Source organism: Neodiprion virginianus, chromosome 6 (assembly GCF_021901495.1).
Source record: "Neodiprion virginianus isolate iyNeoVirg1 chromosome 6, iyNeoVirg1.1, whole genome shotgun sequence".
Taxonomy (NCBI): Eukaryota; Metazoa; Arthropoda; class Insecta; order Hymenoptera; family Diprionidae; genus Neodiprion; species Neodiprion virginianus.
This window is the reverse complement of record NC_060882.1, coordinates 20919970-20937910: the sequence shown is the minus strand read 5'-3', so window position 1 is coordinate 20937910 and position 17941 is coordinate 20919970. Positions and strand designations below refer to the sequence as shown.

The window sequence follows — 17941 nt, the reverse complement described above, 5'->3', positions numbered from 1 at the left end:
CGAATTGTACTATAGAATATATATTTAGGTGAGAATGATTTTTTCCAAATATATATATATATTTTTCTTTTCAGCGACTTTGGCAATAAATTGTAAATGGCAAAATCATTGTAACGAAAAACTATATGGCAATGCTAAGAAAAACAAGACAAAGACAACAATTTTAGCTTCGTAAAGATATCCATATGTAGGGTGAGTATAAGTCATGCATGTAGAAGGCAAAAAAATTAAATTAACGAAAAAACTGAATTTAGTCTGGGTATAAACAACCGTAGAACAATGGTATACGGAGAGTAGAAGAACTAAAACTAAATCAACGTTATATAGTATGGCATTGAAAATTTCCAATTTTTTAGATACAAATTAGAATATTAGGGACTGGAGTCTATTCATAATTATAAAAATCAAGTGATAGCCGTATTAATAATTCAAGTATTATACGTATAAACTTTCATGATTTTTCCCCTATAGTATATTACTAAATATTAGTAAATATTTTAGATGTTTGAATTCAAAATGAATTTGTGACTTTCATGAAATGAGAAAGTCTCTATCTACCTGTATAATGTGTTAAATATTACTTTTATATTGTATATTTCAGTTCACGTCACCCCGATTTCATAAATACAGGCAAATATTGTTTAAGAATTTTTAATTATATAGTTATTGAAATATCGGAATAGCTCAAGTACTATTATTATATTACATTGTTGGCAGTTTTCCACTGGTAGTGGCAATATCAATAAATGTTAATTACATCAAGGCCGAATTTCATTTAGATAAGTCCCCACCAGAGTCCACTCAATTATTCTTAACAATTCATACGTTTCTCATATACCTATATATTCCTATTTTGCGATTTCTTCGAAGAAATCGATTACAATTAACGTCACAACGTTGGCCCTGTTACTACAAATTGCAGCACAGTTGTTCACCAATCAATTTGTAGGAAAGTATTGCTTTGCGGAATTTCAAAAAAATCGTACATTTATTACGATCCTCATTTTTCAAGTATTTTGTACTACAAGAAATACGAATTTAGCGGTAACGACTGTCGATAGCAGAAATTTCAGTCGGTATCAGTTGTGTGGAGAGTTCTACTATACCGATAAAGAAAAAGGAAAACTAACGTCCGTCGCAGTCGCGTTGATCCAATATTGTCGTGAAAAGTTCTGTAATTATTTTCGATAAACCATATAGAGTAAACTTTAGTGCAATAAAATGGTAGCTGATGTTCCTGAGAATATCCACCCTAGTGTGTTAACCTTGATAAGGGATATTAATTACGGGTATAATAAGTATTTCTGAAACATAACCTTCGATTCACCAAACTCTAAAAGCGTTTGACATTATCGTGTTGCAAAATTACTAAAAACTGAACACACTGGTAATTTGTTACAGGAGAATCAATGGTAGTTACAACATCGTAGTATCGACCGTATCGCTATTAAAGAATATCATTAACAATTCAGAATGGAATACCGCGGAGTAAGAATAAATTTTGATAACTTGAGTCTAATTATTATACCAAATAATTATAAATAATTATCAATTTTAATGTTTGCTGTCAACTTCCACAGAGAATTGATGAAACTGATCAAAGAAAATGGAAAAGTTCTGATCGATTCTGTACCGATAGAATCGTCGATAGGTAGTATGGTTCGTAGAATACTGAAAATCATCAGGGAAGAGTACATATCGGAGTTGAAACATAGAACGGAAGAGACGGACCCTCAGGAATCCCTTCATAAAATTCTTACCGCAGGAGGAGATCAGGAAAATGACTATTCCCATTCCGTTCCCTCTCTGAAGTCCGCACTCATCGAACACATTACAGAATTTCAAGTCGAACTGGAAACTTGGTCTGTATTTTATACCCCCGCACATTTGTCTCTTTAATAAATAGAACGTCCATTTCATTCCAGTTCTGTTTCAGCTCGGAAAATATTACCGAGCAAGCCTCGGAACACATTCACTCCAATGAAATTATCATGACACTGGGAAGATCCAGGATGGTTGAGGATTTTTTGAAAAAAGCCACAGAGTCAAGGACTTTCGAAGTCATCGTAGCCGAAGGTGCACCATTTCTTAATGTTTGTATATTATTTCTATTTTTTATCTTTACATTTTGAAATAACATTCATCAAGTGTTCAGCTGTACAATCTCATTCATCGCTCATATTTGAGCATTTTTGTAGCCTTAGATCTATTAATTTACTCTCGTGCATGCTTTGTTTTGCTATTATTTCACAGGGCCACGAAATGGCTGTAAATTTAGCCAAGGCAAAGATTAAGACGACTCTGATATCTGACGTGGCGATATTCGCTATGATGTCTAGGGTAAATAAAGTAATAATTGGAACTCACACAGTCATGGCTAACGGAGGGCTCAGGTCTATCACAGGATGTCACACAGTTGCATTGGCGGCTAAGCATTATTCTGTACCGGTTACAGTCCTACTACCGTTGTACAAATTGTCGCCTTTGTATCTTTGCTCGTACGAACAAGATGCTTTCAACAAACACGTCTCTCCGACGCAAGGTGTTATAGATGGCACCAATTCTCTACTGATGGAAAAAATTCAAGCCTACAACCCTGTCTTCGATTACGTTCCACCGGAACTCGTCACGTTGTTTGTTACCAACACGTTAGTCATCACTTTACACACAGCTTTCAATGTGTGGCAAATCATTCCAACATACTTTTTTTCTTTTCAGTGGAGGAAATGCACCGTCCTATATCTACAGATTGCTAAGCGAGTTGTACCATCCCGATGACTACGAATTATAATACATTGACCATACGAATATGACAATGAAAACGTAATTAATTTGGTAAAACTAAGTATGATAATCGAAATAAAAACTTCACTATATTTATTAATAAACTATGAATTATCTTGTGTCCATTTTTCACTGTGATGAAACATATGTGGCCAAACAAAGGAAACAAAAAATATGTGTGGAAAGATAAATTCGGAAACTCGGAGATCAAAGTCAGACAAGATTAAACGGATACTGGAAACCGTTTGTATTATATTTGCACATGATGATGGCACGGTAATTGGGATTTCCACATTTAGATTATTTAAAGTTGAAACACTATTATTTGTATCAAGTAAAATTTGACACAACATGGAACTTGTTTCTACAACCAGATTCCATAGTTCAAGCACAGATAAAAATCAGTAGTTTTTTCAGCATAGATATATCTATGTACTATTTGAGTTCTAACACGAATTGTTTTTGTACATACATATACATGTATGTATATATATTTATCTAAGTGCAGAATTAGTCAATACTTGGTAGTTATTCACAATGTTTGGGTCTATTTACTATCATCAGACATAAGGATTCCAATTGCTACCGTCTTCAGGCTGCAGAGAATTGGTCACCAATAAAATAACGTCAACGATCCACCAAACGCCAACACCGCCCAAAGTCAAAAGCTTACCGACGGCAGTTCCCGTTTGTCCTAAGCAAAATCTATCGACACCAACGAAGCCTAACAGAATGCTATAGAGCAACGTGGTAGTAAAATAATGTCCGCTATATTTAATACACGGGACCCCTCCTCGGAAAAACGTTCTCACTCCGTGACATTCGATCTCTGGCAAAACCTCGCATGTTACTTTGGTCCGTTCCACATCCTCGTAACGAGAACCACCGAACTTGAATGCAATAATAAAACACACTATTTTCATCTTCCAATTTAAATCCTGGAAAAACATACATCGTTCGATCAATACTATATACCTTTACACAGCCGTACCCAAGCTCTTCCTTGGCAGTTTTGTTCCCCTTGTGATCAATGGGTTCAGCACACTCGATGAATTCCTTGGGCCTGATTAATACAGAAGAAAACAAAACACTGCGTTACAATGCCCTTCAAATTGAGGTCATGTCAGGAATTTGCGATGATTTGATACTTACAAAAAATTGCACAATACCAGGGGCCCATTGAATCTGTAATCGCTCGTTGCCGTCTTATTCGCTTCGGAAACGGCCGAGCATTTGACAAAGCTCGAGGAAAGGCAGGTCAAAATGACAATCTGAAACGTTAACCTCATCTTGCATCAACGGACATGTTTCACGCCGATCGACCGACAAGCATACAGTAGTGTTTTAAATTCGGAATTAACGATATCGTGGTAATCTCCCCTCGACGAACGAAAACGCACATCAATAAATCAAACTCCGTTTGGAATACTGATTGATGTGCACGTCTCGGCTTACACATTCACACGCTACGAACAGACCGACCTCGCACCCAACTTCAGACCGCAGCGACACTGTACGATGTTAATCTCGTAAGTAGGAACCAATGAGAATTCGGATCTAAGGGAAAGATGCGATCGACGAGCGAATGACGATCCGGAACGACCGGAAGTGAGAATGACGCACACCCGACAGTCTCACCCACGTTCTTGGAGGATGCTTTGTGTGTTGTCATTTTCATTAGTGCGTGAGCAGTCCCAGTGTGAAAAGCGGTGCGGTGTTAGGGAAGAGTTTGGCCTGTGCAACGTCGGTGCTTTGGCGAGCCTCCTGTTCACGTCTTTGCGGTTATTAGATCGAATTCCCTTTGCGATCCGCGTCGTGAGACGGAGGCGGTATATTTTACATGTTCGCGAATATGAGGGAAAGGGAGGATTTTTTGAGGGGCCTACCTTCGGGTCAGACGAGCCAAGGACCCTCGCCTGGGGCCCCGGGACTTGACGCTTTGCACAACCTTTGCAGGGAGATTTATCCCGAGCAGAGTAACCCGCTGACCGTTACAGCGATCGTCAAATACTGGTGAGATATAATAACGTGTATGACGAGCGGTAATCCCGGGGTGGATAACCTCGTTAAAATTTAACCAGCCTGCTGCTGCCGACACGATGTGTCAACTGCCCGTTTCGTTGTTTACGCTACGATGTAAACACTTGTTGCCCGACCCTCTCAGTCTCCGTTTCATCGATCGTCCGAACTCATATCCTCGTATTTCCACTTCAACCATTCTCAGCACCCGATAAAATTCTGTAAAGATCTGATCGCGTTTTTTTTTTTTTATTTTATTTTTTTTTAGCTCTACAAACGATTTATAACGGCACAAGCACATTTTCCATTTCGTAATACAATGACTAAGTAGAGAATGACACCTTTTTTGCAGCCTAATTTTTCTATCTCGATAGTCGATTCTCTGATCAGTATTTTCCTCATGCGTTTCTAATAAAAATGATTGATCACCCAAGATGTAGTTATGGAATGCTAATCGTAAGTACCAATGGCGCCGTCAAAATGCTGCTGTGAATTTGAATTGCACAATGTATTTGCCATGCTACACACCTTTCTTGTTCAATTGCACAGGATCCATGAGAAGAAGAGAATGCTGCTCAAAGTTCGACTTTATATTTAGCCACCCTTCTGCCCCGCGTCACCATGCCAGTAAAATAACTCAGTTTTGTATTTGTGCCTAGGTTGGGTGGGCCAGATCCACTAGACTACATTAGCATGTATGAGAATCCTGGGTATCCTGAGCTTGGGGTACCACCCCACTGGCACTATGTTAGGTGAGGAAAAATAACATTCTACGTATTTTCATTGACTATTTTTGAATTCCAACTCACACCCTACTACTCAGCAGCAGAACGCTACTCAAACATGCGAAGCGATGGTTGTTTTCTTTTTATTAACGACCATCTAGCGGTATAACGGTAACTAATCGTTGACTAAACGGCTCTTCTACTATTGAACGATAGTTATTTCCTTTGTTCCACCCTGAAAAGCAACACCTCAGAAGATACAAGATTACTATTATTGACTTAACACAGTGTCTAACAATACTGGAAACATCATTGGATTATTTTCCTATTTTAGAAGTTTCTCAAATTCTTTTCTAACTTTTATTTTTCGCGTTTTGTTGCTTGTGATTATTGTTTAATCTCGTGTTTGCCACTATTTAAATTTACTCATTTATTTATTAATTTATGTGACGGGACAAGCCCGATATTCAAAGGTACAATGTCAAACAGTTAAGAAGTCGCTCAGCTACATTATTCATAACTAAGTGAACAATTGGAAGGTGCTTTAGTCCTGCCCAAACTTGAACGAAAAAGGTCAAACCACTCGAGAACAACTTTACTCTTTCTAGACTGACAATTTGGAAGTTTAAAGTATGGTTTTCATCTAACAGTATAATATAAATTTATATAAATAAATAATAATAAATTTGAAAATAAATAAATTTATATTTTATTTCTGCTGTTTCACCAAAGTTAACCAATATGTAAATTACTTGACAAAGAATACACAAACATCTTTGAATAAAAAAAAGACCGTAAAACAAATTTTTTACAAGCCATACTTATTGTTAGTTCAAATTTAATATACTCGATTGAAAATAGAAGGTTTACTGTTAACTAAATGAAACTCTTTATTTACAATAAAATGTAGCACATGTCTTGCACTTTCGCTTAGCAAAAACGTGATTGCAATGGAAATCTGATACATTACTTTGACTGACCACCCATATTGTAGTAGATATGTTAAATAATATTGAGTTGTTCAAGTTCATTGTGCCCGTATGATGAACTGCCTAAAAATAAAATGAACATCATCTTTGTACTATGAAAGATTTTTTCTTGGAAATTGTTACACACCTCTTTCATTCTTAAAAACTTGAAACTTTTTCTCAATATGTGAGTAGAGGAAGGAAAAGGGGAAGAGAAAATCGGAGAAGAGTAAGAAGAAGGAATAAAAAAAAACGGGATGTAGGGCATTTATCAGTGTCACTGCAGCACAGGCAGTCAGAAGTGTGCCTTGAGGCAGTACATAAGCCCAGCAGCTGTTGTAATAGTTTTGTTCTATATATAGATAGTATGTAAGGGGATACGGTGTGCATGTTCAGGGTGCACGGTGTAAATATAAGCATAGGGTGCCCCCTCTGTCTGTTCTAAATATATTTTGCCATTGACTGCTTTTTTGAGATCCTTCTTTGAGAATTTCCTCAATAGCATCTACGAAGATGATCTATTTCTGCCCAGAATATGAACAGGGAATAATTGCATCTTATTTATCATCACCGAACTAGCCTGGGCTTGTCTGATTTGCACGGCGATGGACGATTGCATCCAAAAAGCGAGCCAGGTTGCCTGAGTGGGTTTGGATTTGAGCTGACATTCAGACTAGTTAGGAAAAGGGGAGAAACCACACCACCGACGTGGCCCGCAAACGTGATGCAGCAACTAGCCAAGTACGTGTTTAATTCCGGAAATATGCTGCTGCCCGGTGACCACGTGTCGTGGCACGCCCCACTCGACAATGCAAATGGAAAAATAACGCAGATACTCATGGGGCGAGATCCACAGCTACCAACTTCGGCGTCTACACCTCACGGAGAGGTGTGTATCATGAGATTATAAACATCCCGGCCTTCTTAATATGTATAAAGTTTATCGACGCAGGTTACTTTCGTACAAATAGTCGGAGTTACTTCGGAAGAGCTGCAGGCGGCGCAACATTGGAACGGACTAGGCGTCGTAAACCTTCTCAAAACAACCAGGAGTTACGGACCTTGGCTAGTAACCGATATGGCAAGGACGTATTCAGTTATGGAGGAAGATCCCTCTCTCGCCGAGAGAATACAGTGTGGCATAGAGAGAGAGGGATCAAATCTAAGCGGAGTTTCTGCAAAGTGCTGGTGAGAATCTAGCTGCACTTTTTTGTACTTCTATTGTGTTTCTCCAAAGAACCAACGGTCGGTTGTAAATGAGACTCTTTTCTTCTTAGGTGGGTACAAATGGCCAGCGATAGAAGCACTGAAAAATATCGTGAGCCCCAGAATGACTCTGAAGACGACGATGACGACGGCGAAGACGTCAAACCAACAATAAAAACCGAACGATTATCACCCTGTGAAAACGGTGGAAATTTCGACGAAGAAAACGGCATAAGAACGTTACCAGGAATACATTTAACTTTCAACTTGGAGGCTGGTGGTCTCTTGCCCCTGGCAATAAAGTGAGTCATAATAAAACTCTTTGAATATCTGATCGATCAGGAGAACATGTGAAAAAAAAAAAACGTAACCATTATTATTATCATGACCCGTTATTTTGTAGGGGTCGCGTAATGCATGGTAGGCATTTTACATTCAAATCTATATTATCGCATGCTGCGGTCACAATAGTAGCTCCCACAGTGACTGGCACTTTGGTGACCGAAGAAAAGCCATATGTAGTACAAGGGCCTTGGCTGCAAGTCCTGCTTTCCGAAGATCTTGCCGAAAAAATGGCACAGGAATTTCAGATTTTGAATTCACCTGAACAAGTAAGTTGAAGAGGATATACGATATACATTACATAGACACGTTTGCTTGGGTATGATAAACATGAAATTACCATTGGATTTGTTACAATGTACGATGTTGAATCTACTGATCGTTTCTTCTTTTTTTTTTCACAAGCTTGAACTTCCAAAAACCTTCTCCTGGCCAGAGTACAAATTGGCGGTGACCATTGTGAATGATTGATCGAGTTGGAAAAATTTTCTAATAATTTAATGGTATAGTGAATATCCATCATCTAATTATATCATACTGTTATTGTTTATGAAACGTAATCGGGTACCACGTTTTCCAAAGTATGATTCGTATATAATTTGTTTCATTGTACCGTTTATCCAAGTATTATCTCTTTATTATTAGGTCGTGCAAATTTAATTTATTTTTTACGTAACTCATACGCATCCAGAAATTTATCCATTTACAATAGCATCTAATTTATAAATAATGATAGTAAAAGAATAATTATTGCTCTCGTCGTGAAAAGTATAAAAAAAAACGAACGCCTTACATGTCAAAACCAATTGAAAAAGACAAGGTTGTACAAGGCGCAGGGAACATGTAAATATTTTTCTGAATAGCCGACCCGTTTTATTGTATTTTTTAATATCGCTAGTTGACGTATATTGTTATTTTACGCGCGAACAGTACGAACGAGATTAATCGTAATTATAAACAAATAAAAACGCTATTGATGCGATTCGTCTCTCAACACACGCCGACAATGTGTAAATATAAGGATTTGATTTTTTAATGAAGTGGTTATTGTTATGTCCTATCTGTATACCATTTTATACTTGTTGTACAATATATTTATATACAAATAAAATATAGTTTTCGTCCGATTTTCTTACGCCCTGACTCAAATCTACATATCGATATTTCTGAGGCATCCCGTCAATTTAAAATTTTTTTTTTTATCATTTCTAAATTTTGAAAGGCTCAATCAGGCCTGGTAAAATTACGATGGATTTAAAGGTGAAAATGGTGAAAAGAAAAGGTTCCAATTGCCCGGCTTAAGTGCGTAATGAGAATTGAAAATGAAAGTACATACGCATAATATTGTATGAAATCTGAATGTACTTGTGAATTGATTTCTACTACACGTCTTGACGTCACAGGCTAGAAACTAATCACTCAAAGACGGTCCTTCCTAATCACTTGGCTCTTCGTCTATTTGTGGACTGGAGGTACTCTGCGTTATACGTCCCCTGTTGTGCCGTCTGAGCGTCTTTTTCCGTTTCCGCAACTTCCGGGGACATCCATCCAAGTCGAAGCGTTTATCTGCGTCGAGCTCTTCGTCGTAAAACGAGTTCGATTTGTCACTCATGTCATCGGATTGAATAGGTCCAGGGTTCTAGATGTGGGTGTTTGAAAAATCAAAGGGACTGGCAAACAATGGCTAACATTAACAGCGGTAATTCGAGTGTAAAATCCGCAGAAACGCAATGGGAAAGGGAAAAAATGACACAGCGATAGAGGAGGTATATTTTTTGCACAAATCAATCGCAAAACTTGTTTGAATCAAAATAGGATTTGGACGAGTCTCGTCTTTCTATGTAAGAAGGACGATGGTCGCTGTGAAAAGGAAGCCGATATCGCGACGGGGGGAAAAATATTGAAGGTATTCGTCGGCGGATTGGTGAAGGCGGAAGAAGCGAAAAGGATCCGGACATCATCTACAAATAGAAACGATTTTCGATGTAACAATTGAAAGGTGAAAGGAAAAATGAGCGAGGAGAGACTCCGTCAGTCGCGTGAAAGATTTTCGTCAAAGGTATAAATAATTTCCATCAAGGATGAGGCGATTTCTTTGTTTCTTTTTGTGCTATCTTTACGCTTATCGTACCTTTCCCAACATGTTCAGCACTATTTTGATGACTCCGATCCATAGAAGCACGACTATGCAGGCGGAAGCGAAGTCTTCGACGTCTTCGCAGGATATGCCACTCACGACGTTTACTATGCCTTGAAAGAAGTTCGCGAACGTCTGCATAGTTTCGTCGCAAAGATCCCGAAGAAACATGAGCATTTGGTAAATCAGGTTGGAAATCGCGAAGAGAAACTGAACGAGTTTCACGACGATCTCGTATATCGCGCACCTCGGTAACTCCAGGACCTCCCAAAAGCGATAAAAAATCCAGGATGCCGTCAACCGCGATATCATAATTGTCAGATAACGACAAGTTGGAATTTCTTTTCACGGCTCCATATACGTTTTCTTAACGCGAAATTTACACCCGGAATTTTAAACTTTTCACATTTAAACCCTACCGAGTATCCCGATTGATAAATCAATGCGATTTACATCTGATAATAGACTTCCAAGATTAGAAAAATAAAAAATTGAGGAAACATAGTCGCGTCAGTTAAGTAATTGCTCTGACGTTCGCTGCGAGATTTTTTCTGCGCTCGCTCGCTCCGCGTATAGACGGTGATTTAATGACATCGGTAAAAATATGATTTATCACGGTTCAGCAATCAATGACTTCGTCAGAAATACTCTAGCTAAGAAAACTCAAATAATATATAAACTTGCTATAGCAAGATGCATAAAATATGTAAAACCACCGCGTAAGATTAATTTAAATATCGCCATGTACGCCTGGTTGTATGCAATTCAATGACGTCAATGTAATGCGTCTAGAGAATAGTAAGTTTCATCAACTACTTTTGCCGCAAATGGAGACGCGGCAATTGGTGCAGGTTCCAAAAAAATTCATTCGTGCTTCTGCGGTTACTTTAAACATTACTTGTCACTTCAATTATTGTATTAATGACCAAACGCAATTATCGCGACAAAATCACCAATTTTTGTTCAAATTCGTTAATTGAATTACCTGCTTCAAGGAATCGATGTACATTTTGAAGCTGATCACCCAGATGCCGACGATAATGATACTAGTGCAGAGGGCTACCAGGTCCTCGTAGTTGAAGCTGTCATCGTTGAGAGCATCAAAGGGACGACTCACGCTCGAAAAGATTGAAGTTATTTTGGGAACGATGCAAAATAACGACGCCTCGCTGCAGGACCTCGGCCTTACGAAATCATAAAATTTTCCAATTTGTCCCTTACTCTTGGGTATTTGCAGTAGATCCCATATCCACATTATGCAGGCAGATTCGTTTTACATCAAAAAGTACAAAGTAATTTGGAAAATTATGTTTACGCAATATTTTGCGCCACCGCCCATATACAGGCAACGGTGAACAGGATTATGCTCCGTATTTGGCATCTAATCAATTTGCAACTGTATCAGACTCGGAAGTTATGCGCGGTATTGGAAGTGCTTAGTTGTTCCGATATTCGAGAAAACATTAAAAACGCCTCTTTCACATTTATTAACCCAGGAAATGACAGTCTTCTACACTTTTCATCATGACTATGAAATCAGCCGTTTGCAAAATTTTAGAATTACACGGAACTTCAATTGCATCCAAGTTCAGGGGATTGCGTAATTGCATCGGCAATAAAATCAAGAGAGAAACTCTACCCGAATGATTTTATTTCCAGAGTCAAGCTGAATGCGCATGGCAATTAATATAAATATAGATTGCACGTGCGTATTATAATGAATGTATATAATTTAAGTATAATAGATCATGATGATTTTATAATATTATTTATAAGGCAGTACGGATAGTTTTGCACTCCTTTCTCATAATAAGACCCTTAAGAAAAACTGAAATTTATTCTTCAAACTAATTCTTTCTTATGGTCTTTCAATTCTACAATATATAATTGTCAAATTACATCAGTATTAAATTTTTAAATCATTAGACTAAGTCCGAATTTTCTGATCATAATGCCTATCATTTTTACGCGTATATATGCTTTACGTTAACATGAAATATCCTAGCAAAAAACAGTTTTGCCGTAGCAATTCCCCTACATTTCTGGCTGGAGTAAATCGACAGTAAAAATCTACTGTCTCATCAATAATAGCAATGTCACTGAAACATTCAGAAAATATCGGAGCAATCATCAATTAAAATCTACATCAGCAAAACCACTGTAGTTCTTGTTTTCTTGTTATTTTAATTATAGCGTTGTTCGTAAAGGTCCACACACCCTTTAACCGCGGATCGTAAATCTACCACTTTGTTAGCTCTGTCCAAAATAGCCTCATTGCGTGGAACGTGCTTCGTTTCGTACTTTTTTCCGGATTGTCCCCAACGGTTTGTAAAAGAAAATTGATTAGAATCAACCATCGCAATGACTACACGATGGAAAAAAAAAATAAAAAAAAAATGACCAAGACACGTTCATCCTTCGAGCACATCCTCTATAATACAAGTCTACGTATACTCATAAGATAATCTCCCATGAGGTTTCGCCACGAAGTTACATGGGTACAGTATGCAGTGTATGTAATGGGAATGATGCTCATCAGGCACAACCCATGATAGAAGTTATACCTAAAATATAATATCTGTAATATATAAAGAGGGGCTGCTGCATCATTACTTATGGAGAAGCTCTGCACGCGACGTCCTTTACGCAGTGTCCTTCGCTTAGGTTAATTCTAACTTTGATTGAGTGAATTAATCAAGCCCAGGACAGTTTCGTTACAATGTCTTAAACCGAAGGCCACGGATCAGCCTCGTTGGATTTCGTGGACACGTAACCAAATTGCAATTACTCAATCACTAAATCCTCCGGCGAATTGAAATTGCACCTTCAGGTTCCGGCGAAGATGTGACAAATTAGCTTCGTTGTTCTCGCGATGTATCCGGCGGCTCGATCATCGATTCAACGATCAAGCATCGCGAGGAATTGCAGGTCAAAGCCGACCAAGGACTGCGAAAATCGCAAGGATCAGGACCGCCGAGTGTGAATTTTTTCCAGACCTGTTACAGGCGTCGGCGTCGCTGCAGGATTGAACACAGCCTCGAACGTACCTGGAATTTGTTAAAAAAAAAAAATGCAAGTGTCAGTCGGGTTGAAGCGTTCTTTCTCCAATTAATAATCTCGAAAATTACTTCTCGTCGAAGTAGAATCCGCCACAGTGAGACATCCTGATGATCTCCGAGTCCGTCGTCAGGGTCCCGCTGTCCAAGGCACAGCTCCTCACCGTCAACGAAACCCCGGATTCATCTGCGGCCAGGAACAATGTATGAACAGTGAATTCTCACAGACGTGAATCAGTTGGCGTGTGAATATATTCAATGTTTCAAGCCCTGCACGAGCTTGTTTGCCGACCAATCTACAAAGCTTTGATAAGATAAAATCGACGATAACCGACGATGTAGGCTTCAACCTTTTTCGAGTGGCCGCGATTGTAAACTATCCAGTTTGACGCCTCGGGATTTTGAGAAAATTATTCAGCGAGCTGGATTTCCGCGCAAAACAATTCGCTGAGAAATTTATTGCACAGGATGCGCAAAATATTTTTAAGTATTTTGTTGCCACATCTAAAACGATCGTTAACTGAGATTTAAGTAAATCGAAACGGAACATTTTTAGATCAAGCTAATCGTAACAAAAATTTGGCTCTTGATAGCAATGGATCTGTTTTCTTGACTTTGATTATCATACCTAGCGACTTACCGTAAATTCCAGCAATTTTGATGCAGGCTGTAGCCGGAAACAAGCCGTCGCGACCCTTGCGACCTCCAAGACATGGCGTCTCCAGGAAACCGAGGGTACCATTGTTGTGGAAGGGATCGTCGCAAGCCTTATTGTTACCCCCGATCGAAACGCATTTGAAACAATCGATGGCAGCACCTGAAAAAAGATTATTCAATTATTAAAACGGGGAAAAGATTATACACGTTCCCCATAGGCCGTATAAGTGGTGTACTATGTGAATTCTACGACGTGAATGCGCTCTGTAAATTGGCGTCGTTGTAATTGGTGTTTAAATCGATTCTGTCGCATTGAGAGAACTAGGAAATAGCAAACAGTGAGAGACAAATTCTTATTTTTTTATTTCTCCTTTACAAGTCGAAATTCCTCATTCCCAGAAATAAATATAGGTATACGTTTTATTGCGAGGTAGTCGGACATTGAGTATTAATCAAAGTATTATAGTGCCATGCTGAGAATATTTCTTTAAAAACGTCGAAAAAGGAAAATAGAAAATACTGGAATCGTGAAAAAAAAAATTATAAATCAATGTTTGAATTTAAATCGTTTCCAAATGCTTCAAAGCCTGATAGATTTGAATACAAAACAAGTCTTCTGAACAAAACGAGCCACCACGGAATGAAATCAAACGATTCTAGAGGTAAAATCATTAGAAAGTATCGACTTTTTACCCTCAAACCCCTTTCCAATTTTCTTTATCGTAGCCAATCGATGTAGAAATCGGATTTTTTCTTTACAATCATCACGCTTCGTAAAGTCTGAAAATTATGACTGCCTGCTGAATTTACCTCATCAATAAAATCTCCACGACAGTGCCTTGAACGAAGTTTGTAGTATTACGTATCATGTTCATCATGAACGTACGTACATCGGACAATCACCGAGAGCTCGGTGTTTACAGAGTTCAATCAGTGCGGTGTATAAAAGAGTCGACTGATCCGGCGGAGAGGCCGAAGGATCGTCGTATCCTGGGCCAAGGAAGGATCGCATCTACCCTCAGGGATTTCGTGGGAACTCGGAGAGCAGCTCGGATGTTTGCCAAACTTGACCCTTAAGTCTCCAAGGGAGAGTAGTGATGGACTGGTTCCATTTCAGAGCCTGATTGCATCATGCGTTTTGCGTACATACCTACGTACCTAATACGCCAGAAACGTATAAGCTGGTGTAACGATACGCAAAGAAGAGACTCGGTTTCCCTCGGTTTCCATCAGCTCTGATACCCATCAAGCTCAAGCTGGATTTCTCATGCCTAATTCCACGGCCTCATCGCCTCGCCACGCGAGTTACCTCAGCCCTTAGAGGGCGATAAAAAATTAATCCGTAATTATAACTTTGCGTATATTTCGTTAGATTCATCCTCCATGTCTCCTTAGAATTATGGCACAGGGGATACTGTCTCAGACTCCACTACGATTAATTTCTTTGCTAGCCAATCGGGTGTACAGCGTTTTGTTATTCGCGGTCCCACCGTTTCGCACGTCTATTTTCAGCACGGCATATATAAATCGCAAAATCAATTGCACGTGTTTCGTGGCCGTTTGAATCATCGCAGCTCCGTTGGTATATAAAAGTCGCTGCACAAAAGGTAGATTTATAGGATAGGAACATTTTTTACAGGGCAGAAAACGTTGCTCAACAAATTTGAACGAAACTTTTATAGGACGCAGGTTGTAACGATCTTCCGCCTAATCGCACGTTTAATTACCTGAGTGAGGCTGTAGATGAAACTATACTTAATTTCAATCAGCATACGTGCTTTGCTTCCGCCGCGTTAATCGAAATAGAATAACGATGCGTGTATATAACACGCATATTATGTACCGCGAATAAAAAGGACTCGAAGTTGAAACGACGCTAAAGTGACGTTGGACGAAACTATATAAATTCAGCAGGAAAGAAAAACGGATACCTTTCACCGAGGCAGATAGAGGCAAATATTTGCGTGGATCAAACATGTGTATACATAGCATACCATCGTGTAATTGATCGGCGCACCTACAATGGCAAACCAATATCGTTGTACACGTTTTACGTTCTATCGTGGACTTGACAGTGTCACGTGAAGTTGAAAATCGGTCGAATTAAGTTGCGTCAATTAGCGCAAATTTGGGGGAAACTTTTTTTTTAGAGTACCGCAGTAACACCCACGCGCAGCGAATTACAAAAATGAATTTATTTTCACAAATACTTAAAATACTTACCGGTTTGAAAAGTAAGGAAAAGGATGATCAACGATGAAAAGTGACGAGGATTGTTCGAAATTTTCATTATCATTTTCACACGCCGTATTATATTACGTACATGAAACTATGAAACCAACTACTACCGAACTTTTGACGTCAGCTTTTTTGAAAATCCGACAGCGAAGTTGAAAAGGCGACCGCACTTCTCAGTCTCTGCATTATGTTGAATTGACGTATCAATGACGCAAAGCAGGATTATTTAGTTGACGCACGACTTCAAATCAAGTTAATTTGCCCAAGTATGTCAAAATTTTACCAACCACTCGAAAACCGTCGGCGAACTCGACGGAGGGCTCGACGGCAGTGGCGTAACGAAACCGTTCACCCTAGTACGACGTCCGTCTCGACGCCCGACGTCCCGACGTACCGACGTACCGACGTCGAAACGACGAGGCGTGTGCACGTGTGTGTTGTGGTTCCTCGTCACTATGGTGACTACGAATACCAATAAATAACCTCAGCTGCAACGGTGTGGTAAATTTTTTTTTTCCTTACCTCAGATTCTGAAATAATACTCGTTACTGAATTTTTTATACAAACAAGTTTTCCCTTATTCATATTCAATTTTTTAGACTGCAGAAACGAAGTGTGCACACATAATCAAGATTCGAAATAACCAATACCACGTCATTTTAGACAATCTATTTTACCTGTAGGTTTATGTTGCGGGTTCATTGATTTAGCTCGCCATTAACGATACGCTCATTTCTAATTCAGATATGATTTTTCATCCTTGCCATCTTCGATTCTTCCAGATGTTAGGCATATTTGAATTTTATAACGTTATAGAATAGGTTCGTTAAATTTCGAGAAGAGAGTGAAGATGGATCGGAAAACATTGTGAATAGACACACACACACACACACACACACACATATATGTATATATAATTAACGATGTTGGGAAAAACACTTTTGCCGCAAGTTTACGGATCTCGCGTGCGAGAATTCCCCGACCAGATATAAATGAGTTACTCACGCAACTTGTGGGTGTGTTTTCTGTGTTTAATAGCTGTGTAGACGGCAGCGGTGCAGAGGATATACACGATTCGTTTTTACACATATATATATCTATATTCGTGGAATTTAATCACCCTGCGAGTCGAAAAATCCATAATTGAAACATCCGTCTATTAAACACCCAGGGACAACGTATCAATGCTGATTCCTTTCAAACGTTTTATCAATCTGTGTTTTGTTTATTCTCCTTGATGGTAACAGTGAAAGTACCGAATGAGTCCGTAGTTGAAAGAATATAATTCTATTGTCGTATTTGATTTGGTATTTACCGAAGCTAAGGAATAAATAACGCAGGGAAACAGTGCAAAGTACCTGATATTGTACACAGTTTAAGGTTTCATATCCAACGAGGATTCAGCACCTTGCAACAATTATTCATCCAGAAATTTTTCAGGGTTTGAAATATCGCCGTCAAACCGCAATTTTATCGAGCAATTGACAATGACAAGAGTTTTGTTACTTAGATTCAATCGATAAACAATTGTACTTAACTGACAGCGACTCAAGATCAGTCTCGTCCCTCGCATCCAACGGCTTGTATCCTAAGTTTCAATTCTTTTCTAACATTGAAGAGCAGATGCCGCGTGCGTGTGTGATTGAAACGTAAATGCGTATCCCGGTCTTCGATCAAATCCAACGAACCCGCAGTTTGGCGAGGGCCTCGATGTTCGCTTAGCGCGAAACGGGTTCGAAGCGTTTGAAAATTCCCGCCAAATGTGTAAACAATGGTGCGCGAGTGTAGGCGAGCAGGCTGGCCAATCAC

The 17941-nt window shown here is 39.0% G+C and overlaps 5 protein-coding genes across 7 annotated transcripts; 2 read left to right on the top strand and 3 right to left on the bottom strand.

Annotated features, from left to right (window-relative positions):
- The first annotated feature begins 1119 nt into the window (after positions 1-1119).
- On the top strand, positions 1120-2888 carry LOC124308143 (translation initiation factor eIF-2B subunit beta). 2 transcript variants are annotated; one of them, XM_046770548.1, is made up of 6 exons: positions 1120-1289; positions 1402-1488; positions 1581-1862; positions 1937-2093; positions 2254-2648; positions 2719-2888. In XM_046770548.1, exons 1-6 carry the CDS (start codon positions 1222-1224, stop codon positions 2789-2791), a joined length of 1062 nt encoding a protein of 353 aa, XP_046626504.1. In that variant the 5' UTR covers positions 1120-1221; the 3' UTR covers positions 2792-2888. The 2 variants fall into 2 exon arrangements, with proteins under 2 accessions (XP_046626504.1, XP_046626503.1); XM_046770547.1 differs by having other exon boundaries at positions 2254-2888.
- A 114-nt stretch (positions 2889-3002) lies between these two features.
- LOC124308151 (TM2 domain-containing protein CG11103) lies at positions 3003-4286 on the bottom strand. Its single transcript, XM_046770556.1, has 3 exons — positions 3937-4286; positions 3760-3847; positions 3003-3674 (listed from the first exon to the last, which is right to left on the bottom strand). The coding sequence occupies exons 1-3, from the start codon at positions 4071-4073 to the stop codon at positions 3345-3347; spliced, it is 555 nt and encodes a 184-aa protein (XP_046626512.1). The 5' UTR covers positions 4074-4286; the 3' UTR covers positions 3003-3344.
- A 131-nt stretch (positions 4287-4417) lies between these two features.
- LOC124308140 (suppressor of fused homolog) lies at positions 4418-9155 on the top strand. The gene is made up of 7 exons (XM_046770541.1): positions 4418-4797; positions 5463-5555; positions 7076-7385; positions 7449-7684; positions 7774-8004; positions 8106-8313; positions 8450-9155. Exons 1-7 carry the CDS (start codon positions 4625-4627, stop codon positions 8513-8515), a joined length of 1317 nt encoding a protein of 438 aa, XP_046626497.1. The 5' UTR covers positions 4418-4624; the 3' UTR covers positions 8516-9155.
- Positions 9156-9427: 272 nt separating this feature from the next.
- Positions 9428-10869, bottom strand: LOC124308152 (uncharacterized). The gene is made up of 2 exons (XM_046770557.1): positions 10176-10869; positions 9428-9683 (listed from the first exon to the last, which is right to left on the bottom strand). The coding sequence occupies exons 1-2, from the start codon at positions 10491-10493 to the stop codon at positions 9480-9482; spliced, it is 522 nt and encodes a 173-aa protein (XP_046626513.1). The 5' UTR covers positions 10494-10869; the 3' UTR covers positions 9428-9479.
- LOC124308153 (uncharacterized) lies at positions 9691-16522 on the bottom strand. Of its 2 annotated transcripts, XR_006908927.1 has the most exons (6): positions 16118-16522; positions 13878-14054; positions 13310-13424; positions 13006-13228; positions 11167-11365; positions 9691-10005 (listed from the first exon to the last, which is right to left on the bottom strand). XR_006908927.1 is itself a non-coding variant. In XM_046770559.1 (4 exons), exons 1-4 carry the CDS (start codon positions 16188-16190, stop codon positions 13111-13113), a joined length of 483 nt encoding a protein of 160 aa, XP_046626515.1. In that variant the 5' UTR covers positions 16191-16522; the 3' UTR covers positions 11641-13110. The 2 variants fall into 2 exon arrangements, 1 of the variants encoding a protein (XP_046626515.1); XM_046770559.1 differs by lacking the exons at positions 9691-10005; positions 11167-11365 and having other exon boundaries at positions 11641-13228.
- Between the last annotated feature and the right edge of the window lie 1419 nt (positions 16523-17941).